The sequence below is a fragment of the Trachypithecus francoisi genome, unplaced genomic scaffold (genome assembly GCF_009764315.1).
Source record: "Trachypithecus francoisi isolate TF-2019V2 unplaced genomic scaffold, Tfra_2.0 Lachesis_group14, whole genome shotgun sequence".
Lineage (NCBI taxonomy): Eukaryota > Metazoa > Chordata > Mammalia > Primates > Cercopithecidae > Trachypithecus > Trachypithecus francoisi.
In genome coordinates, this window is record NW_022681459.1 from 58,746,354 (window position 1) to 58,769,737 (window position 23,384).

Here is a 23,384-nt window from a genome sequence, read left to right on the forward strand (position 1 = left end):
TAGGCCCTGCGTGGGTGTGTTTTCACTGCTGGTCTCTCCGAGCTGCCGGGCCCCTGCTGGCCTTTCTCCCCAACCTGAAGTCCGCTCTTCCCGCCGCTGCCCCAGCCCATCTCTCACCTGTCACACGGAGTCTTGATCTGAGTCTCCGTCACCTCCTTCCTCCTGGTCCCTATTTCCAAGAGGAAGCTTGAATATTTGTGATTATCCGAGACGGGCAGATCACGAGGTCAGGAGATCGAGACCATCCTGGCTAGCCCGGTGAAACCCCGTCTCTACTAAAAAATACAAAAAACTAGCCGGGCGAGGTGGCGGGCGCCTGTAGTCCCAGCTACTCGGGAGGCTGAGGCAGGAGAATGGCATAAACCCGGGAGGCAGAGCTTGCAGTGAGCTGAGATCCGGCCACTGCACTCCAGCCTGGGCGACAGAGCGAAACTCCGTCTCAAAATAAATAAATAAATAAATAAGTAACAGCAAATTTTTTAACTGAGAAAGGGAGGAGTTTCAGAGTTGGTGCCAGAGTTCAACCCTCCCTGTGCTGGCAAACGTTAGAAACCCAACACAAGTCAGTTATTTTTTTAGGCCCCATTTCTTTTTTTTTTTTTTTTTTTTTTTTTTTTTTTTTTTTTTTTGAGACGGAGTCTTGCTCTGCTGCCCAGGCTGGAGTGCAGTGGCCGCTCTCAGCTCACTGCAAGCTCCACCTCCCGGGTTCACGCCATTCTCCTGTCTCAGCCTCCCGAGTAGCTGGGACTACAGGCGCCCGCCTTGTCGCCCGGCTAGTTTTTTGTATTTTTTTTAGTAGAGACGGGGTTTCACCGTATTAGCCAGGATGGTATCGATCTCCTGACCTCGTGATCCGCCCGTCTCGGCCTCCCAAAGTGCTGGGATTACAGGCTTGAGCCACCGCGCCCGGCCTTTAGGCCCCATTTCTTATTGTCAATCTGGAAGATAGTTCTTGAGGGAGACTCAGGGGACAGGAAAGGATTGGTCGGCAGACAGAAGCCCATGAGGCCAGGGTGTGCCCCAACCCCCGCTCTGTCCCCCAGGACGCTGCTCCCTTGGGTCTCAGGGAGCAGGGCCTGGGCGGGTGCCAGGCTGTCACCTCTGTAGTCCGGGGCTGTCATCACGGGTTCTGCTGCCTGCGGTGGCCCTCCCTTCCTCTGTGTGGTCTCTTCTTTCAGACAACCATTTTATATTTCATTTTTATCTCATTTATCTTGCTTTTCTGGTGATGGTCCCTGATTGCCTGTCTTGTCTGATAACTGACGTTCATTAATTATTTTCAGAGCCAAAAGCCAAACCAAACCAACCAACCAATTGAAAAAGAATTAAAAGCCAAACCCGGTCTCAAACCAGTGTCTCTATTGCAGCCTGATCCCATCTAGAACCTCCTCTCCTCCGGCCTCTCTCCCTCCACTGTCCGGCCCGGGACTCTTCCAGGCCACCCAGCCTCCCTCCTGTCTCGTCTGCTCGAGGTCTCCCGCAGGGTTTGCCGCCTCTGCTGGAGCCGACTCTGCGGCCACAGGGGCAGTGCAAAGAGCTGCCGGGCCAGACACACCCAGCCTTTGTCTAACACATCTTGTCTCGTCCACCGAATCATCCTTTCTTCCTTTTTTATTTTTCGATGTCTACTGCATGTGAAGGCCCCTGCTTGGATCTCCTTTCTAAAGTAACTTCCCCAGCCCCACCTTCCCTCCCCTCTCCTTAGAAATCACCTTCCTTACCCAGCCCCTGCTGCTGCTACTTCCACTCCCGGCCAGGAAGAGATGCCTTCACCTGCCTTCGCCCACTGTTCATCCATGTCCCCCTTGGGAACGAATGTCTCCACACATTTCCCTCTGAGCAAAGAAAATCAACCCAGCTAACCTCACCTGCCCCTCCACAGGAAGCCTCTTGGCATAGCCAGGATGCTCCCTGGCCCGCTCGGGGCCGCTTGTCCCCTGCATGCTCCTAAAATAAGGGATCCCTCTTTGCATCCCCTTGTTGAGCACTTGAATGTTTAGCCCTAGTCCTCTATAGACAAGCAGGCAACCAGCGCTGCCCAAATCGATCCCGTGGTTTTTCTTTCTATTCTATTGGATCCATTGTGTGTGTGTGTGTGTGTGTGTGTGTGTGTCTCTCTCTCTCTGCTGTTTCGTTCTTAATTTTGCATGAGTGTTGACACCCCTTCACATCCCTGTGACAGAGCCTCTGCTGTCTCAGTGCATCCATCACCGGACCTTGTGGCCCTGTCCCCTTGTCATGTGCCTTGTCCTGTGCCTGCCTCTCCAGCCTGAGCCACAGGGGTCTGTAATCACTTGTGTCTCCGTAAAGCACCGTAAAGCACCGTAAAGCACCATGGTGGTGCTTTCTGCTTCTGTGGCTCTCTGCAGACAAGTCCTGTCTGCCCTGACCTCAGCCTCCTCCTCTGTCTGCTTGCCCATGGGCCCTGAGTCCCCTCTGTGTCCCAGGTCACTTTGTGGTCATTCCTCCTTTCCTGCACGTCCCCCCGCCTCCGCCCCCGCCCTCGCTGCCTCTCTGCTTTGCCCTGAACACCCCCACCTTGGAGGTTCCTGGGATTAGCCCCTTGGCGAGGATGCCGAGCTGGCCGGCGTGTTGTGTTGGCTTTGCGTGCACCACGCCGAGAGGCTGACTGTCTTGGGCCGCGGGAAGTGGGCTGTCATTAACCACTGGCTCCGTGTTTGTCCCTTACTTGTGTTTTAGAGAAGGATGAGGCTGCAATTGAGCGCTCTCAGTTCAATGCCACGTCAGTAGCTGATGTGGACAAGCGGGTGAAACGGCGGCTACTCATGGGTAACACTTTTCTTCCACTTCCTTTGTCGTACTTGCACGTGTGTGTGTGTACACGTGTGTGTGTACGTGTGTGTGCACGTGTGTGCGTGCGTGTGTTTGCATATGTGTGCATGTGTTTGCGCGTGTGTATGTGCGCCTGTGTGCATGTGTGTGCAAGTGTGTGTCTCGGGTGTGCACTGGCATGTGGACATGGGCGTGTGTGTGCTGTGTGTGGGTGTGACATGTGCATGTGGGCGCATATGTCTGGGTTGTGGGGTGTGCCCACGTGTGTGCAGTCCCGCGTGTCGTGTGAGTGCGGGGGGCTCCACTCCAGGTGTGAACTCACTTTTTCCTTTTTAAAGTTTTTACCCTCCATCAAACACGTTTGTTCTTTGTTTGTGTGTTTGTAGCAAAGAACCCCGGGCTAGTATCCACTGGCCTGTGCGTGTAAGGAGACCTGTGCCGTAAAGCTCCCCCACTTGCGTAAACACCCACATTCACAGTTAGGATTCAGCAGCACTGAGACTCAGCCGCAAAAGAGGGCATTTGAGTAGACGGGTCTGGGCAGAAGAGTCCTTACCCATCTCCTCTCCTGGGAGGGAAGCGACCAGTCAGGACCTCCAGGACCTCTCACGGAAAAAGCCACCTGCTACTCAGGGTGTCCTGGGAAGCCTGCTGGCAGGGCTGATCAGGGACCGATGTGAGGAGAAAGAGAAGGAAGAGGAAATATCACTGCTCTTGGACAGAGCTCAGTGTGTGCGCAGTGGAAAGCAGACTTCCTCATCTACTCGTTCTTCTCTGTCAGTCAGTTTCGCTGTTCTGCTGGCCTTTGGGCTTTGCCAGCTGCCCAGGACCTCCTGAGCATAGCTGTGGTCGCCTAGGGTTGTCACGACCTTCTTAATGGCTCTCAGATAGCTCACACCAGTGTTTGCAGCGATGAGGTCAGGGAGTGCAGTCTCCATTTCTCTGAAGAAGAGACTAAGGTTCGCTGGGGTGCCCTGGCTTGCCCAAGGTCACACACCACCCTGCAGGGCTGAGCTCTACCCAGAAGTCCTAACAGTGTGGGCTGTCTCAAGCATCAGGGTTGCAGGGCCATGGGAAGGTCAGAGCCTGAAGGTCCCAGAGAGGTGGCTTTGTTTCTTGGCCCTCTTGTGGACCTCGGGGGGACCCAGGCATCTAGAGAGGAAGCAGGAGGGAGGTCTGGGGGCCACAGGGGATATGGCCTTGTGTGCTGCCGAGAAGGCTTCAGGCCTGCTCACTCCTTAGGGGCTTCGAGGCGCTCATGGGTCTGGCTGATGGTGCTCTATGAACCCTAAGTCCATGCTGGACAGGACAGGTGCAGCCCTCTTTCTCAGATGGAAAGAGTAAGGACCAGAGAGGTCAGAGCATTCACCTCTGGTCACACAGGCAGACAGGGCAAGCTCAGGCTGGAAGCTAGTTCTCTGCAAATTCTCTGGACGGGTCTGTCTTGTTGACTCGGGCAGTCCAGGTTGGCCTCGGAAGAGCCGGAGATGGCAGATTGGGTTGGCTTTGAGCCTCCAGTCTCAGCCACAGCCAACAGGTGTGACCACTGCCCTCCAGGCAGGCATGAGTCAGTGCTATGGACTTTCTGGAAGGGTGGCTGGGGGCAGGTGGAGGGAGCCCCAGAGATGTCAGTGTTCTGAGGCCACTCTCAGCTCTCAGGGGGCCCAGGGCCCTCGGTCTCACTTACTAGGAGAAGTGGGCAGTACCTTCTGAGGCCAGAGCTCCACAGCCAGGCAGGACCAGGAGCTGGGGCCCCTCAGGTGCCCCACAACCTTCCCAGCAAGAGGATGGGTGGTGGAAGAGGACCGCGCTGGGTTGGCATCCTGTAAATGGGTAGTGCAGGGTGGGGAGGAGGCCCTCTGTGCTTGCGTTCAATAATGAGAGTCAGTGAATAAAGGCCCAGAACCAGACCCTGGAGCGGGGTCAGGAGCTGAGGAGGGAGGCCCTGAGAATGCAGGTAGCCGCAGCCTGGGTTTGGGAGACTGACTGACTGAAGGAACAGATCAAGGAGATCTCTGTGCCAGGCATCTGGGGGGGGACCCTCCCCTGCACCCCCACCTCTGTGATGATCAGAATCCTCCCATACCACCCCTTAGAGCTTGTCCTGCCCCAGACAGAACAGACTTCTCCAGTTTCCTCCAACACAAAGCAAAGGGAGAGCCAATAGCCAAGGCCTCACCCCTGAACTAGGAACCAGACTCGGGCTTCTGAGGACGGTCAGTCTGGGGGCCCCAAGTCTAGAGCACAAGTGAGCCTCTCTCACAAGCTCATCACTCTTAGCACCATCTCCTCTAAGAACAGCCTGTGGGGTAAAGACACAGGATCCTGCTGGACTTCAGGCCCTAACCAGTAGCTCCTGATGAGGTGTGGCTGCCCCCACATTATAGTAATAGAGGCAAGGTATGGAAGGTAAGGGAGGTGACCATTCCCATCCTGCCCCATGCTGTATTAATAGAGGCAAGGTATGGAAGGTAAGGGAGGTGGCCGTTCCCGTCCTGCCCCATGCTGTATTAATAGAGGCAAGGTATGGAGAGTAAGGGAGGTAGCCGTTTCCGTCCTGCCCCATGCTGTATTAATAGAGGCAAGGTATGGAGAGTAAGGGAGGTGGCCGTTCCCGTCCTGCCCCATGCTGGTCAGGCGCACCGGGGCATCACATTCAGAGCCAGTCGCTACGTGGGGAGGGCAGCCCAGATGGTGAGGGGCTCAGAACTGGGTCATCCTCATCTGTTCACGCTGCCAGGATTGCTGGCCTGTGGGAGAGATCACAGGCAGTTCGTCCCAGTAGATCCTGGGCCTGTGGGCAGCCTGAGCCCCTTTTGGGGTTCTGGGAGGGGGGAAGGGTAGGACAGGCACAGGCAGAAGGCCAGTGACAGATGAGAAAAGTGAGACACCGAGGAGTTTCACAGCAAAGTCAGACCCTGGACCACTCTGGCTCCAGAGTCTGTGCCCCTGACTGCAGCACTGGCCAGCTCCCCACGAGAGTGGCTCAGATGCTCAGACCCCCGTCCCCTGGCGGAACCTTCAAGCCAAAGTGGCCATCTCTTAGAAACCACGGAGGGGAGGACACTGCGGCTCAGAGGGGCTAAGGGCTCCAGCCATGCAGCTGAGCAGGACCGAGCCGGGATTCTGGCTCCAGTGAGGGAGGGGGGTGCCCTCAGCAGGAGGCGCAGTTGTTGTAAGTCTAGAGTGGCCAGAGAGAGAGAATACCTCCAGCACAGCGGCCTGGGCCACTGGATTCTCAGCTGCGCCCGGCAGTTGTTTTTTGTCATAATCACCCCAGTCCCTGAGCCCAGGTGAAGAACAGAGTAACTATGTTTACTTTAAAGAGGCCTCAAAATGTGTGACCAATTGTAGACTCCCATTTCAATCAGTTAAAATTGTTGGATTTGCAGGTTAAAGTGATAAATTTCAATTATCTAGGAGACTTACATGAAACATCTGGGTACCTAGCAAAGGTGCATCATGGGAGCTTACCTCAGGCCCCCGGGATGCTGCTTGTGGCAAGGTTGTTGGGGTGCAGCACGCCACGCTGGTCAGCTCCAGGTCCTCAGTCAAGCCCGTCTCCCTGGAGCACGCTTAGGATAGGTGCAGTATTCCGCTCCTCTTGTCGCTGCTAACAGATTCCTGCAATCTCAGTTGCTTAAGACGATGCAGGTTTATTATCTTCTGTAGGTCAGACATTTGACCTGGGTCTCACTGGGCTGAATTCAAGATGTCAGCAGGGCTGTTTCCTTCTGGAGGCCCCAGGGGCGAATCCCCTTCCTTGCCTTTCCAGCTTGCCCACGTTCCTTGTCCCGCGGCCCCTCCTCCACCTTCAGAGCCAGCAGCCTGACCCACCCCAGTCCTCACCGCTGTTTCTGACCCACCTCTGCCGCCTCCCTCGGTTACCCTCAAGGACCCCTGTGATCACGTTGGGCCCCTCCAGATAATCCAGGATAACTTCCCGTCTCGTGGTCCTTCTGCCAGAGTCCCTGCTGCCAGGTAGGGTCACAGTTTCTGGGGATTAGGATGTGGGCATTTTAAGGGGGCATTATTGTGCCTAAAACAGATGGTTCTGCTTGGGCTGAAGGAACCCTCCGTTAGGGCAGAGCCCACACCTGCCCTCTTCCCTGGCTGAGCCCCAGGACCACGAGCCTCTTCTGAAACCGGTCCTGAGGGTGTGGGATGCACCCCACCCCGCTCACGGACACTCCACTGGCTGCCCCGGCTGTGGGCACCCACTGTTCCTCAGGCAGCCTTGGGCGTGCATCTTCAGCCCATTCCCTCTGCCCCAGCTCTCCTGCCTCACCAGTACCGTTCAACCCCTCTGTCATTTGCAAGGGACTTTCCAGGCAGCTCTCCAGTGAGTCTCCCCACAGCCCTGGGAGGCAGCTGTCCCCACTTCACAGATGAAGACCCCGAGGCCCTGAGAAGGGAGGCCACATAGCCAGTGAGCAAAGCCTGGGCCAAGGTCCCAGCCCTGTGGACTCCCAAGTCCAGGGCCCCAGGTTAGGAGCAGAACAGGCCTGAGGGAGACGGCGCTGCAGGCCCAGCAGCATTTCTGGCTGTGATGTTCCTCCTGTGGGCACGACATCAGCAGAACTCACAGCCAGCCCATTCCAGGGGTCCCACCACAACCAGGAGAGCAGCAGGGCCTGAGCTGCAGGCCAGGGACCCCAATCTGAGTTGACACTCAACCCAGTCTCTCTCTGGGCCTTGCACTCTGCCCCATGTTTACCTGAACCCCACAGCCACCCTGAGAGCAGTGCGAGTGTTTTAGAGATGAGGACATAGGGGCACAGAAAGGCAGCTAGGAATTCCTCCCCCTGCATCCCTGCGGCTGCTCCTGCCTGGCTCCCTGAACTGCTCCACCTCGTCCGATATAGGCCCAACCTTTTCTGCCTCCTCTCTGGGTCTGGCCAGGAGTGGGTGCTTGGAGATGCTTATGGAGGTCAGAGCAAAGAGGAACACTGCCCAAGAAGCAGTGCCTGGCCTGAGGGGACCTTGGGTTCCAGCAGGGCCAGGGGCCCCTGAGCCTTCCCTGTCCCTCTGTCCCGTTAGAGCCATCTTCATCAGTGTTCCGTAGGCCGGTGCCAGACAGAGCCTGGGAGCAGTCGCAGCATCCGTGACTCCCTTGATCAGCAGACACTGCCTGGGCATCTCCCAGGAGACAGGCCCAGACCTGCAGGAGCCCCCAGGCATCCCGAGGAGAGGGAAGAGGTTTGGTCTTGGAGCGAGGCCTGGGTACCAGTTCTGTCCACTCCCTGAAAGCTGTGCTTGCTCAGGCGAGTTTTTTAACTTCCCTCAGCCTGTTTCCTCAGCTGTAAAATGGCGATCGTGATGGTGTGTACTTCCTGTAGATTTGAGGATGAAAGGAGCAACTATGTAGCAGGTGCTTAGAGCGGCACCAGGCACGTAGGAAGCACTCACTGTGTGTCACCTGTGTGACACAGTTGGGGCACGGAGGGCAAAGCACCAGAAAGGGAAGCCGCAGGGACGGATCTGCAGGTGAGCAGGCAGGGCCAGGTGGAGTCCCAGGCTTCCCCTGGCTTTTCTCCACCCTTCTGTCCCTAGACCTGTCTCCCCGGCCATCCCGACATCCCTGTCCTGCCCACCCCCAGCCAAGCCCTCTGGGCCGCATGGCTGCACTCAGCGCCCACTGTCCTGCTAGCAGGGGGAGAAGGGAGGAGCTTTCCCACTGGAGCTCACGGGGCTACAGCCGCATCCCTCTGAGCCCGGGTTTCCCGTCCCCCAAATGGCCAAGACCTGCTTCACTCTGCGAGGCTCAAAGGAGCTGGAAGTGAGAGAAAGGTTGGAAGGGCCTGGTACACAGGCCAGAGCTGGTAAAGGGCTATTTATCCTGAGAAAAGCAGGCAGAGAGGCTGGAGAACTGGGAGGCCAGGGAAGACCAAGGATAGTGGAGGCCACTGTGGAAATGGTGGCTGACCCCGGGGGCACACACTATGTCCCACACTGTCCCCAGCCTCATTTAACTGTACAGCCACCCCGAGCGGCCTGGCCAATGTCACTTCTCATCCGGACATATGCATTCCTGCTTCTCCCCACTAGCTCCTCTGCACCCCGTCTGCACCTCCTCTTCTGCAGCTCCCATCTCCAGGGTCCTGGGTGTCCCTAATTTCACCAGTCTATGTCCCAGCCCCACCCCCCGCACATTCACCCACTCCTGGAAGCCACCTTTGTCTGTTCCTCTGGCCCTGCATGCTCAGCCTTTCCTGGACTCCCTGCCTGCATGGGTCACACCATCATCTCTCTACCCAGGTGCCATCTTGGGTGGTTCTACCTGGCAAAGGCTGCCTTTTGCTTGTCTAAACCTCACTGGACCTTCCTCCTCTCCCCTGTCCCACCACTCACCCTTCCTCCACCAGCACCCCCTGACTGGAGGCAGAAGCTAGGTCTTTGCCAGCTTGGTGCCCCCCTCAAGGCACAGCACAGGGCTTTGCCCAGAGCAGGAGCGTGGGTGAGGCTAGTTGGCTCAGCACATGAATGATGGCTTCCTGGAGGAGGTGCCGGGGGATGGATGGGGCCTCAGTGCCCAGGCAGGCAGGTATCCAGCTCAGAGAGAAGGCGGGCCCCGGAGCCTGGACATGCTTGGAAGTGGGAAGGGGCTCAGGCAGGTCTGAGTGCTGGTGAGGGAGGTGATGACACGGGGCAGCTCCCCAGGACCAGTGCTCAGCAGGTGAGCTGGCTGAAGGAAAGTGGGGGCAAGCCCCTCTCAAGTTGTGGCCTCTCTGCCCACTGAGCTGCAGGGACTGGGCTTCTGTTACAGAAGGATCAGGTGGTCAAGCTACCTCAGTCACTGGACTGGCTCCAAGTGTGGCTGGTGTCTGGTCAGCTGGGGGCCCCAGCCAGGTTGAGTCCCGAGCCCTGCCCTTAGTTGAGTCCCTCACTGTCTCGCACTCGCAGCTGGGGCTGGTAGTGGGAGATAGGTGATGGCGACTCAGCTGTGCTGAGGGCTGGAGTGTAGGTGGAGTCGCAGTGCCAGGCAGGGCTTAGTAGAGAAAAGATGAGGGCTCAGGGCATTGCCTGGCCCAGATGGGAGGCTGAGGCTTAGAGGGGATGAGGCCCACCCAAGGCCACCTTGTGCATTGGGTCCTGGCACTCTTGGGTGGCCCTCCCTTTGCCCCCCAGCTGCCCTCCCACTGTACTCCATCCCAGTGGAGGTGGGGCACACTTGACCCCCATCTGCTCCTTTTGGCCTTCAACTCTCACCTAATGTTTAAATACCCAAGAGCACATCTCACTGCCTGCCCTGGTTCCTCTCTCCTGGATTCTGGCCCAGCCTCCATGTCTCCCAGCTCCACCGGCTGTGAGGCCACAGCCAGAGCCCTCTTTGCTTTGGCACAAATCTGAACAGGCTGCAGCCCTGCCTTAATCCTCCCTAGGTTTCCTGGCTGCTGGTCTAAGTGGGCCCCAAAGCCCCAAAGCCCTTTGAGATGCAACCTCAGTGCCCTCTGTGACCTCCTGCCATTTTTGCTAATCCAGTCCTGACCCTGCTGGCCCCCTGGCCCTGCAGGCCGACATGGTAATACCGATGTCCACTGGAGCTGCAAATGGAAGGCGCCCGAGAACAGGGCACCCTCTTCACCTGCATTCTCAGGAGGAGCCCATGTGTAAAAAGAGGCCCACCCGACCAGGCCCCTCTGCCACCCTGCCCGCCGGCTCCCTTTCACCCCACCTGCCTGGGGGGCGACGGCCTGCTCCTCCTGCTGGCCCTCCTCATCCAAGCTGCCCTTGCCTCTCTCTAGCTGGATCCAGCTAAGGGCGGGCCAGGCGCTGCCTGCAGGCCACGGTTAGCCCTGACTTGACTGAGGAGTAGCAGGCAGCTCCCAGTAGCCCGCAGCTTCCTGAGGCCAGATTTCCTGGTCTGACCCAAGGAAGGCGGGTGGTTTCAGGTTGCTCACCAGGCTGTGTCATTGCTTTAAGGACCGTGCATTTGTTCTAAGAGCAGAGAAATCCGTGGTTGGAGCTTCACTCCAGTCAAGCACACGGTGACTCCTTTCTGGTTATCCTGAACCAGATTCTAGAGTCAGACCCAGGTTCAGTCCTGGCTTCCCCAGTGAACAACTCCACCAGCACCCCAGGGCCAGCTCACATCTGAGCTTCAGTTTCTCATTTACAAAGATGGCTTCTAGTCTCTGGAGAAGTTTAGCCAAGGCACTAGACAGGCTGCTCCTGGCCCCGTGTGTGGCCCGTAGCAGGCGCTCAGCCACTTTCCATCCTTTCCTTCTTCGCCATCACTGGCCATGAGCATGTCACTAGGCACTCTGCAATGCCAGGGAGGAACAAAACCTTGACGGCAAGTCCCAGACAGTGAGACAAGAAGCCCAGAGCCAGCCTGGCGGGGTCAGTTCATAGTGGTGGACTGACAGGAGCCCTGGAGACCCGGCAGGATTGACAGCGCCTGGTGCCTATAACCCGGACCCCTCCAGGAGGCCCGCACAGCTCCCAGGCTGAAGCTCTGGAGAGGGAGGGAGACAGCATGGACACAGGCTCCAGGTGCCAGATACCCCCTGCCCCACCCCGATCCCCACGAAGTCATGGTGGGGGAGGGTGGGGGTAGGGAGTGACCACTGCTGGAGGCCCACCTGGAAGCAGAGGTTTGTACTCAGACACTGCGCACTGCCTCCCTCTGCCCCAGGTTGTTGTTTAATCTGTCCTCAGCCACGCCTCCAGGGCAGCTCGCAGAAACCTGGAGCAAGGCTTCCCTCTGTTGAGCTGCGTCCAGGCTGGGCTCTTTGTATACCCAGACATGTTCCATGTTCCCAGCAACCTGCAAGGTTTAGTGTTACAGATAAGGAAACCAAAGCTCAGGTGAAAGCAGCTCATCGGTTCCCTCTACCCCACACCCCTCCCGCTCCAGGGGCAGGCAGGTGATACCTCTGCCTCCCCAGGCTTTGCGCAGGGCCCGGCATGAGCATGCTCAGTGAGTGTCAGCTGCTGTTGATCAGGTCCCCAAGCCTCCCTGGGCACACATAGCTGGAGGGGCCGCCTGGTGCACAGGAAGAGCACTGGCCCAGCTGCTTCCCAGCTGCATGCCCTCACCAGCTCCTTCCCCTTGCCGCATCTCAGTCCCCCAAACTTCCTGGGGCACGGCTGTGATGCCTCCTGTGGATGGGCCCCAGGGAGCCCACCCACAGGGGAGCCCCCTTGTCTGCCCTAAGCACCCTTCACTGAGCAGCCAGGGTAGAGGCAGGAAGTGAAGGATGTGGGGCAGGAGGAGACTGGCCGCTGGAGGCCTGCTCCTGCCACCTGCTTTAATACGAAACGTCCCTGTCCTCCAAGGGGCACTCGGGACTCCTCAAACCAAGTAAGGAGACCTCTCCTGAGGTCGGCTTGTCTTGCTCCTGGGTGGGCATCTTCTATGCACCTGGTGCCACCAGCCCTCAGGCCTCCCTGCAGCCCTCCCTGCAGGGCACTGTCCCTCCATCCCGGTGGCTTCTGCTTTCTGAGCAGGTGCAGGAACCCCCACCCACCCACTAGTCACGAGAGAACGTGGCTTGCCACACTCCTAGCGCATCCTGGAATTGGGGCCCCGCCTGCTGCCTTGGAAGACAGTGCCACTGACAATAATTTGCCTCGCAAATTATTCCCCAAGCAGCGCAGTTCTCAGGTAGACGGTGGCCCTGAGGATGGCGCAGGCCTGTGGGACTTTTATTTCAGGAGGGCCAGGCTGAGGTTAGCAGAGGGCCAAAATGGGCCTCAGAGTCACGGGGCTGTGTGCTAAAAAGGCAGAGTCCAGGAGACCCCAGACTGTTCCAGAGGCCTGGGTGGCCCTTGGGGATCACGGGCGTTGGGGCCCCGCAGCCTTAGACGAGAGCGGTGCTGGCTCTGGAGGAGTCTGCCAGGGCCTCCTGTCCCACGTTCTCCTCAAGAGCCCGCTTCCTTGTCAGGGCTGCAGCCCTGGCCTCCGCAATCACCCTGCGTCCAGCCACACTGAGCCCCACCCCACCCACGCCACCATCTGCATGCACTGTCACCAGCGTGTCCCCAGGCAGCCCTGGGGCAGACCCAGCCGGCACCCCCTCAGCAGACAGCTCAGGGTTGACCATGTGCCCAGTGGAGGTAGAGACAGACGGGGAGGCGTGGTCAGGACCAGGCGTGGCCCTCTGCCGACGGGGTCAAGTCCCCTCCACCACTCCCTGCTGACTGTCAGAGGCGCAAGGGAGGCCACATTCGTGGTGCCCAGCACAGCGCTGGCCATAAGCCTGCTGCACAATGCTAGTGACGGGCCACAGGGCCTCCCTGGAGTTCAGAGGACCCCTCGGGAGATAGGCCAGCCAGGGAGATCAGGGCCACTGCGTCAGGGGCTTGCCAGGGAGCATGGCATGGCTTTTATCCCAAAGCAATGGGAGCCATGGAGGGTTTCGGGAGCCATGGAGGGTTTCAGCAGCCAGCTGTGGGGAGAGGGTCAGAGGTCCCCAGATCTGCCGGAAGGGCTGGCCAACGCCTCTTCACCGCAGCTTCGGTTGATTCTAGGGACAGAAGGGCAGGTGGGCCAGCTCTGATTGAGGGATCAGCAGGTTCTGGCGAGGACCCTGGGCTGCTCCCACCATCAGGGTAGGCCACTGAGGAGAAGGGAGGAAGAAGGGATGGCAGGGCCATTGTGGGATGCTGGGCCCATGCCAGACCCACCGGATCAGAGCCTCTGCCCTGGTGAAAAGCACCTCAGCGATGTTCAGGCAGGACACAGGGAAGCCCGGGGCCTAGGGAGGGGAGGGTCCTTTGCCCACAGTCCCCCCGTGTGCTGGCACTGAGCCTGGCACCCATGCCCCCCTCCCATCGTGTACCACAGAGCGCCTTCATGCCCTGCGCAGCGCAGCACCGCACTGCCTCCTCCGCCAGGGGCACATTCGCGCTTCAGTCCTGCCCACCTCGCCTCCCAGCTCACTCTCCCTTCCAGGCCCAACAGAGGGCAGGGTCCCAGTCCCCTAGCTTGGTTCTGTTCCTCATGGGGCCTCCAGAGTCCCTGCTCATTAATCTAGTCGTTGAGCACAACTCATTAGGCACCTCCTCCGTGCTGGTCGCCTTGGCACTGCCCTGCCTGGAGAGCGTGTGGTCAGTGGGAGAGGCCTCCACACACAGAAGCAGCGCTTCCCTGTGGGGCAGAAGCCCAGGGCCAGGCCCGGGACAGCTTTTGAGGAGGCAGGTGAGGCCTGCTGTGTCCTGAGGAATTGGTTATTCAAGGCCAAGGAGGGGCGCCCTGTAGAACCCTGAGGATACGTGCTGGGGTGTGGCGGGGCATGGGCTGGGAGGTGGGCAGGTGAGAGGAAGGCACAGACCTGGGAGAGAAAGGCAAGGTCTGGGCCTTATTTTGTGCCCCTCCATAAGCTGTTGACACCGGGGGCATGTCACATTCAACTCTGTAGCTCCCCTCTCCCGGCCACCTAGCGCCGTGAAATTGACCCGCCTGTGAAGACCAGGGGCTGTGTCCAAGGTGCATCCTAGCAGAGCAGAGTTCAGACAATAATCATTGAATGAATTAGCAACTGCCTGTGGGTGCTGAGTCTCCATAGGCAGAGCTTCCAAGAATGGCACCAAAAGTGAGAGTGTGGACCCAGTCGCAGAGCGGCTTCCAGAGCACTGTCGCATCCACGGTTCTGCCCGGGCCTTGCAAAAACTGTGTGGTAAATATGGTCATCTCCATGTTACATATCCAGAAGCTGACTCTGAGAAGCCAAGGGACTTGCCCAGGGTCACACAGCCGGCATGTGGAACCCTGTCATTCTGCCTCTATAGTGCCTGTTCCTTCTGTCCACCACACGGTGACTGAGACTGTCCTTTAAGGACCTTATCCCAGACCTGGGGCAGCGTAAGCAGGCAGTGCCAACCCGAAGGCCAGCAGTGGCTGCAGCTGTTCCCAGGCATCCTTCTGTCCTCGCCCCTGCTTCCCTCTGTCAGAGCGCTGGCAGGCTGTATGCAGGGTCCGGTAGAGCACCTGGCCTCCCCTGCAGGGCCTGGCCCAAAGCAGGAGCTCCCCAGAGAGAGACCAAAGGTCAGACCTTTTAACTTGTCTGAGATTTCCCCCCACACTTTTGAGCCCCAGCCAGCCCTGCACCTGGCCTTCCTCCTCCTTTGCCACCCTCGTCCTATAGGGTGAGCGCTCCCCCAACCAGCTAAAGGAGGAAGCCAGGGCACCAGGGGATGCAGACCTCACGGTGAGGATCCCATCAGAGTCCTGATTCTCTGGCCTTGTCCGGCTTAATCACCAGCCTGGAGTGTTGCAGCCCAGGTTTCAAATACTGGCTCCTCCCAATAGCTGTGTGACCTGAACACGGCCAGCTTCTAGGGTGTGTGGCATGTGCGGTGGCCCAGGACCCCGCCCTTAGAAGGGCCCACATTGGTTTTGTGTTCTGTCTCTGTCTTGAAATTCTTAGGAATTTTTGAACAAGACCATTCCATTTTTATTTTGCGCTGGGTTCCACAAATGATGTAGCTATTCCTGCCTGGACAGGCAATGTAACGTCCCCATGCCTCTGGCGCCTGTCTGCTTTAGCACTTCCGTGTCCCCCGTGGGGCTGTTGTGAGGTCTGCTGAGGTTCGTGGATGACAGGTGCCTTGTCCACTACGAAGGGCTGTATTGTTCCATGATCTCTCCAGGTGGAGAGAGAAAGCTTTTAGAAAGAGCTCTGTACTCTCGTCTAGAGGCTGGGGACAGAGAGACAGGAGGGCTCCCAGGATCCACAAGGAAATTCTGTCTTCAGCTCCCTGGGACGAAGCTCTTGGAGGCCGCACTGCGTCGTCCTCCTCTTCCAGTCCCAGGCACCTGAGCCGCCCTCCACAAGTGTGTTTCAGGGTGGGGGAGATTCCTCATGGGGCCATAATGTCAGCCCTGAGAAGGGGCAGAGGCCAGGATGGAACCCAGGGGCAGAGGCCCATGGGTGAGGAGGAGGAAAGCCCAGAGCCCACCCCCAGCCTCCCCACCAGGCAGAGATGCCACTGCCGCAGCCACCGGGCCCGTCTGCTGCGTGTATTTGGAGGGACCCCGTGGTAAAGGCGGCCTGGCCTGCTTTCGTACTGTGTCTGAGACAGCCGTGGCCTAATACCAGGTCGGGGTGGCCTCTGGTCCTGGGCAGCAGGATAATAGGTGAGGCTGTTTTTTGAGGCTCTCAGAGATGGGGGCTGGGGCGATGCCCAGGCTGGTTGCCGTGGAAGGCAGAGGCCTCCTCAGCAGCAGCACCAGAGCCTCTGCTTGGAAACCCCCAGGGACACAGTGCTCGGCCCCACCAGGCCCACCTGTCCTGTCGTTGTAGACTTCAGTCCCCAGCCCCCACTTCAGCCCAAAGGACCTAGGTCAGTTTCATTGTTGCTCCCTCTACCCATCTTGCATTTATAGTGAACATCTAAAAACCTCACAACAATATCGCTGAGGTGGACACCGCAGACATGGCCATCCCTGTGCTATAGAGGAGGGATGGAGGCCCAGGCAAGAGGCCGCAGCCTGCCCCAGGCCCCAAAGCGGGAAGAGGTGAGGGCGGGCCCAAGGCCAGACTGCTCCCTCCACTGGACCCTCCCTGCCTGCACAGGGCCTGACAGAGAACGTCCTGGGGACTGCTGGCTCCCAGTGCGCTTACGTGAGCCTGACGTGGGCACGTTTCTCTGGCTGCCCAGGATGAGGCAGTGGTCTGGAGGAGGGACCACGGGAGGCAGTGACAGTCACAGGAGGACAGCGGTGGCCTGGCCACAGTAAGAGCAGGGGCTAGAGCTGGGAAGTGCTGGGGAAGCAGCAGGCCCAGGCCCTGGGTTCCAGGGGGATGGGAGGGGGCTTTGGCTTGGGGCAGGTAGGGGTAGCATTCCTGCAGACAGGGAGCACTGGGGGAGGAGCTGCGGACAGGGAGCACTGGGGGAGGAGCTGCTAGAGGAGGATGATGAAGAGTCTAGTGGCATGTGCTTGGTGGTAGGGCCCTGGCGCTGCCAGGTGGGTCACTGCCCACAAGGAGCCAAGGTGCTAGACTCAGATGGAGCAGGTCCCCTCTAGCTCTGCCACTGAGGCTGCACAGCCTTGGGCTGAGTTCCTGATGCTCTGTACCAGGTCCTCTTCAGGGAAGTGGAGGGCACAGGAGCCACCAGGCTGGGAGCCTGAGAGTGGGAGGCGGAGCAGGGCCCGGCCCGTGGTGACCATGTGGGAGACAGAGCAGGGCCCGGCCCGTGGTGACCATGTGGGCCCTGCTGTGGATCGGGGTGGTCAGCACCCAAGAACAGGCCCTAAGGGACTAAGAGCCCCTTGTTTACATACCAGCCATAGACTGAGGCAACTCAGGAACTCAAGCTGCCTGGTCCAGAGAGCGGGTGACCTTTCAGGTTGAGCTTCCAAGTCCCATTAGGGGCTTCAGGCAAGAGAAGAGCCTCCAGGATTCTTGGAGTGTGTTTGGCCAGGTCCATTTCTCAGGGTTACTGCCCCCAGCGCCTGCACCACACCTCACCTCCCCCTCCGCAGAGACTCAGTGCCCTCAGCCTGTCTCCCCCTACCCTCTGCACCCTGCCATGTTCCCCCATCTCTCCAAGGCCTGAGCCTTAATTACCTCCACCTGGAAAACAGGCCCGTTTTCTGCCTACCTCTCCAGAGAGGAGTTCTCCCACAGGAAAGGCTGAGAAGGCAGGAGGGGAGCCCATTGGCTCCTGGATTTGGGGGTGGGAGGCAGGAGGGGAGCCCATTGGCTCCTGGATTTGGGGGTGGGAGGCAGGAGGGGAGCCCATTGGTTCCTGGATTCGGGGGTGGGAGGCAGCAGGGGAGACCATTGGCTCCTGGATTCCGGGATGGGAGGCAGGAGTTCCCTCTCTGGTTGTCAGCCCAGGGAGGAAACTAACAAGTCAGCGCATGTAAGCGGGTTGATTTGACCCTCACCTCCACCCTGGAAGAGAAGGCTCATCCTTATTTCCAGGTGTGAGTGCGGAGGTGCAGCCCCAAGGGGCTGAGTGGCTCTGTGAGTGACAACCAGGACTCATTTGCTGGCCTGCCCACCTCCACTGTCCCAGTAGATGGCCCAGAGGGCATAAGCCGGCCAAGTGCCAGTCATACCACCTGCATGAGCCTAAGGGAGGGTGACGCCTTCCCTCACGTGTCCAGGGCATCAGGGAGGCTCCTTGCAGAGGTGGGCTCTGAGTCAGGCCTTGAAGGATGAACAGGAGGGAGGCGTCCAAGCCCTGGGACCAGCACACTGCCATGGCAGGAGGTGGGAGGGCAAAAGACTGGTTCATAGAAACCACCTATGCCCAGCTGAGGTCCAGGATTTGAGGAGACACACAGAGGACGAGCCAGGAATAGTGTCAGGGTCAAGGCCACCCGCCTTCCACTGGCAGCTGCAGCTTATCCTACGGTGGTGACGGCCCAGCCATGAGCATGAGAAGGACGCCCACCACTGCAGCCCTGCAGAATCTCAGATGCACACACACACACACACACACACACACACACACACAGGGGACTGTGCGGTTTCCCTTTCCCGCTGCACACCCCTACGAGGTGAAGTTCAAACGAAAGGCCCCATGCATTTCATTTAATTAGCACCAAGGAGTCCTGACAGCTGACAGTATATATTCATTTATTCCCCCCAGCCTGCAGAAATGCAGACAACATAGCACAGGAACAGAGTAAACCCATTCGGGAGACCCTTCAGGGAGAAGGCACACCAGGTCCAGGAGTCCAGGTGACGCCGAAGTGAAGGCAGGCAGGGGAATCCAGGTTATGAGCGATGGGCGTCCATTGCCTGTCCGCCTCCCAGCAGCAAGGAGAAGAGGGAAGCCCATGCAGCCACAGTTTCCACAAGATAAAAGCCTGCCAGATGCTCGGGAAGAAACCCAGGTGGCAGAGACCCGAGGGCCGGGCGAGCCCCCAGCACCCTGGTGTGCCAGCTCTGTGAGCCCCTCCTCCAGGCCTGGGGGGGATCACTCACAGCATGACAGCTTCAGTGACCTCGGTTATGTCTGAGCCACTCTAGCCCCTTTGAATTTTGCAAAAAAAAAAAAAAAAAGCACTAGACAAGCTTCAAGTGGACACAAACCAGATGCCTTTGGAATATCACTCAGTGAGAACAGATGTTGGGCTGAAAGCCTCATCGAGGTGATGGATGATGTGTAGGTCCTCAGAACCTCCCCCTCGGGTCCCTGGCCGGGGCCACAAGTCACTCCGTTCTGAGATCCATTTGGGGGCCCCAGTCACCTCTAAGTAACCTCCAGCCTGGACTTGGAGTCTGAGTCCAGGCAGGTGAAAGTTTTAGGAATCTAGCCCCGGGCGGTTAAATATAGCAGGGCCAGACTGGCCCCAGATAACAGTTTTGACCCTGGTGGCAGCAGCCTCTACCTAAGCACAGCCCTCTGCAGTTTACAGACTCATCCCTCATCACATGCAACCCCTCAGGAATGGTGTCATTCCCCCATCTCACAGATGGGGAGCTTGAGGCTCAGAAAGGCAGCACAGCTTCCCTAGAGCCCCACAGCCAGAGAGTATATCAGAGCCAGAGCTTGAACCCAGGTCTCCTGTCTCAGAAGATCTCTCCACAGAAGGGGAAAGTCAGTGGCTTCGGCCCGAGGAAACTGAGGTCTCTGTCTCTTTCCCTCCCCAGAGACGTGTGCAGTCAATAACGGAGGCTGCGACCGGACATGCAAGGACACAGCCACTGGCGTGCGATGCAGCTGCCCCGTTGGATTCACGCTGCAGCCGGACGGGAAGACATGCAAAGGTCAGCATGTGGAGCGGTGTGGGCGCCCCTGCCTGTACAGGCCTGGCCGAGAGCCTCTGTGTATTTGCACAGCCGGGCCTAAGGCTGGGCCGGATGGGGGCCTCATGTGGCTGCGGGAAACGACACGTGGCAATCATTTGCGTTGCTGTCGGAGAGGCCAGGAAGAGGGAGGGCTGGCCAGCAGCAGAGTCCCTAGCAGGGTGCGAGAAAACACAGGTTCTACGGCACATCAGCAGGTTCCTGGGCCAAAACGGCACTGATGTCCGAGAATTTGGCTGCACACTGGGTTAAACAGTTAAGCCAGCGTCTCTACCGTGGGACTCCCTAGGCCCTCAGTGATAGCGTGGCTTCCCAAGGCGGGTGGAATGTGGCGCGTTTCCAAACCCCTTGACCTTTGGTAGCAGTGGGTCTTGCAGAGCTGGTGGGGACAGTCTGGTGCAGGGCCATCTGGGACACGCCGGTCTACTCATGCCAGGAAAAATAAGGACAGTGTGTCACTACCAGAAGGGGCGAGGCTGGGGGTATCCCATCTGAAAAGATAAGGACTCAGGACTTCTGCTTGCCATCGGAAAGCGAGGAGTCAGGAAGATCTGAGAGTGACTGTGGTTGAAGGAAGGAAGGACAGGGCTGGGCTGCCGGTGGCTTGCAGTGAGGGAAGGCAGAAGTGTATCCTCCCACTCGTCCCCTGAGTCACCCCACAAAGACTTACCCAGGACCTCCTGGGTTGAGGGGACCCTCGGGAAACAGGAAGGCTGGGGAGCTGGGAGAGGAGAGCTGGCTGTGCTCTCAAGACAGGCGTTGGGGAAGGCATAGACCAGCCCTGCAGATGAGGAGATCCAGCTACCCCCAAAGGATGGACAGAGCCCCCAAGAAGCTGTGGGCCTTGGGGCAGGGTGTTAGGCCTGAGTGCTGGAGCTCCCTGTGCTGAAGGGTGAGGGGCAGCGCTCAGTGCCCCCAGCTTCACTCCAGACCGCCCTCCAGTTGCCCCCACCCCAGCTCTGGGCAGAACCCCCACACTTGGCCAGGAAGGGAGAGCCTAGAGAGCAGGACATGGAGGGCAGAGGAAATGGAACTTCCAAAGTCCAGTAGGGGGAAAATACTGAAAGTGGAGGTTAGGGTGACTTAAAATAGCTTGAGGTAGACTTTTTTTAAGCCTGTAAAAATAAATGTATTTTTGTACAGTGTATGACTTCTTCCTTGCCAACTCGCTGGGAAGAACCGAGTGATTATTGACAGAAATAACAGTGCTTCCGCCTGTTTATTTGAAAATAAAGCCCTTCTGTGGCCACCACTCAGCCTGTTAATAGCCTCAGTGCGTTCCTGGCAGGCAAGTGGGCAGGTGGGTGGCGTCTGAGTCCTCGCCACATGACTCGGTGCCAGGAGTGACTGGCCGAGGAAGCCCAAGGTCTGCACAGATCTGGGCATCTCCACAGCCCAGCGATGGCACAGCCTGCCAGTATTTGCCTTTGGAGGGCCAGAGTGGCAAGCAGAGCTTAATTCCTCGGGCAAGGCTGGGGCTGCTGGAAGGGGGTCTGGAGGCCAGGAGCCACCCTGTCTGGGCCAGATAGAGGCCTGGTACAGTGCAGGCATGTGGCCCAAGAGGGGGCTACTGGGATTGGGGCTCCCACTGCTGCCCCCTAACCATCCCTCGGTACCCCAAGGGACACTCATTTCCTTCCGCTGTGGTTCTGGCTCTGAGGGTAGCGTGGCGCCCAGGAGTGCTGTCCACAGCCCCAAGGCGACCCTCCAACCCCCGCACCACCACATTTCCTTTTCTCTTCAAACAGTTGGGGCTCTTTCACCAGGCTGCCCCACTCGGCCCTTTGGTCAAACCTCCTCCACGGACGCCCAGCCCCAGGCCTGTAGCTACACTCAGAGCCCTTAGGGCCCTGGCTCCCACTGGCTGAGGTCAGAGATCACCTCACTTGCTCGCGGAACAGGTGCGTTTTCTGGACTCCTACTATATGCAGGTTCCAGTGAGGAAGGATGAATAAAAGAGATGCTTCCTGCCTGTAGGGATCCTCTACTGAGTGCAGAAGACAGGTTTTCGTTTTTTAAATCACTGAGATATTTGAGTATTACAGACTGCTTGGTGTGGGATAGAGAAGTTCAGTATGGCAGGAGGTGGGGGAGGCCGGGGAGGGCTGAGAGGAAGAGGCATTTATCAGGCAATGGTGGGGGCAGGGAAAGCATTTTCAGCACTGTGACTGTTGCCAGAGGCCTGTAGGTTCAAGGACCTGGGACTGGGAAGGATGCAAAGGAGGCGGGCCAGATGGCACAAGGCCCAGGGCTACCCTACAAGTTTGGCCAGGTCCCAGTCAGCACTGGGCAGGAGAGGCTTACGCCCAGGTTTTCATTTTGAACTGACCCTGGCCACAGTGGGGTCACAGTAGGGTCTGAAAGAGCAGCCAGACACAGCTGCTGTCACTCAGGCTCAAGATAGCAGTGCCAAGGCAGGACTGGCAGCAGACATAGAGAAGGCAGAGACCATACATGTGCATAGATGCCCACATTTCAGCACCAAGGGACTGGCTAGAACTGCCCACAGGACTACCTCAGGGAGCCTGGGAAACCAGACGGTGGCCTCCAGCCCCAGGGTTGGTGTTGTTGGTGTGTGCCCAGCCCTGGCTAGAGAGGCACAGGCAGGAGGATTCCCAGCAAATGGACGACCCTGGCCCCAGGGTTTGGCTCCTCGGTCAGGTGCACACCGTGATCTTGTCAGGGTCCTGGGAGGATCTCAGAGGAGGGAGTTCAAAGGCTCCATGTTTTCTGAAAGCCAAGATGTCAATGTCAAACGAGAGGAGTGGCTGGAGAACAGAGGTCACAGCGGGCTTGGACAGCCCAGGGCTGCAAACCCTGGGCGGGTGGGGGTCGCGTGGGCAGGTGGAGGCAGGGGCGGGAAAGTTGGGAGGTTTTGTCTAAATGGGGATGAGTGGGGCCTGGAAGATGTGCCTAAGCCCTCGTCTCAAGGGCTCCCTGCTGGGTGCCTTGCCCATTTGGTGTTGGGAGGTGGTTATCTTGCTAATCGGTCCCTCCAAGAGGGAGGGGGTCCTGGGCCTCAAGAATAAGGATGCAGGACTGCAGCTTGCCATTGGCAAGTGAAGAGTTAGGAGGATGGGAAAGTGACTATAGCTGAAGGAAACGGGGAAGGGCTGAGCTGCCGGTGGCTGGCAGTGAGAGAAGGCAGATGTGTCTCTTCCCTTCCTCAGCGGAAGCCTGCATTTCCCTCAGGGACACCAGCCCCTCTTCCGAGCATCTCCAGAACAATCTGGGAGAACCCCCCACCTACTGCCTGTTTCCTCTCCTCCCTCTGCAGTGCTCTGGGCCAGGCAGGCCACGGCCAGGGCTGTTACCCGAGTGGGAACAATGGTGCCCTCGAGTGCCCGCCACCTGGCCAGCCCCGCCCAGCAGCTGGCCCTCCCTGCTGGGCACTCCAGGATGATGCCAGCCCATGACCCCATGCCCTCCCTCTGCTCCCACCCAAAAGCCCTCCCCTACGTGGTCCCCCATGTGAGATGGGCAGGAGGGAGCCAGAACCAGTGTCCTGTGCGTCCCTATAGCTCACCCCATCGCCCTGCCCCCATGCACACGCACTCGAGCTCCAACCCTAGGTGATGCACCCAAATAGTCCACTCAATGACCCGAGACCCCACCCTTCCCTCAGCCCTCAGGCCCGATCCATTGTCTGGAATCACCGTGACCCATTCATTCATTCAGTGAGTGTTCCTGGACACTCACGCTGGGCCTTGGGGTGCGAGATAGCAGCAGACACCCCCAAGTCTGTGTCCCAAGGCCCTCTCATGCCCCCAAAGGCAGGTCCCATGAAGAGGAAGCTACTAGCTCTGGAAAGAACACGGGAAAGGCTTTCTGGAAGGGCCGTTTTTCCCAGGATTGGGGTCAGCAGGTGAGAGTGGG

The 23,384-nt window shown here is 58.5% G+C and overlaps 1 protein-coding gene across 2 annotated transcripts in view; it reads left to right on the forward strand.

Moving 5' to 3' along the window:
• SCUBE1 (signal peptide, CUB domain and EGF like domain containing 1) overlaps positions 1–23,384 on the forward strand; it is a 147,078-nt gene that overhangs the window by 89,184 nt on the left and 34,510 nt on the right. The window contains exons 7-8 of one of the 2 annotated variants that reach the window (XM_033233693.1): positions 2,701–2,790; positions 19,353–19,469. In XM_033233693.1, the coding sequence (XP_033089584.1) occupies positions 2,701–2,790; positions 19,353–19,469 (207 nt within the window). The remainder of the gene's footprint in view (positions 1–2,700; positions 2,791–19,352; positions 19,470–23,384) is intronic. The other variant, XM_033233694.1, reaches the window with a different exon arrangement.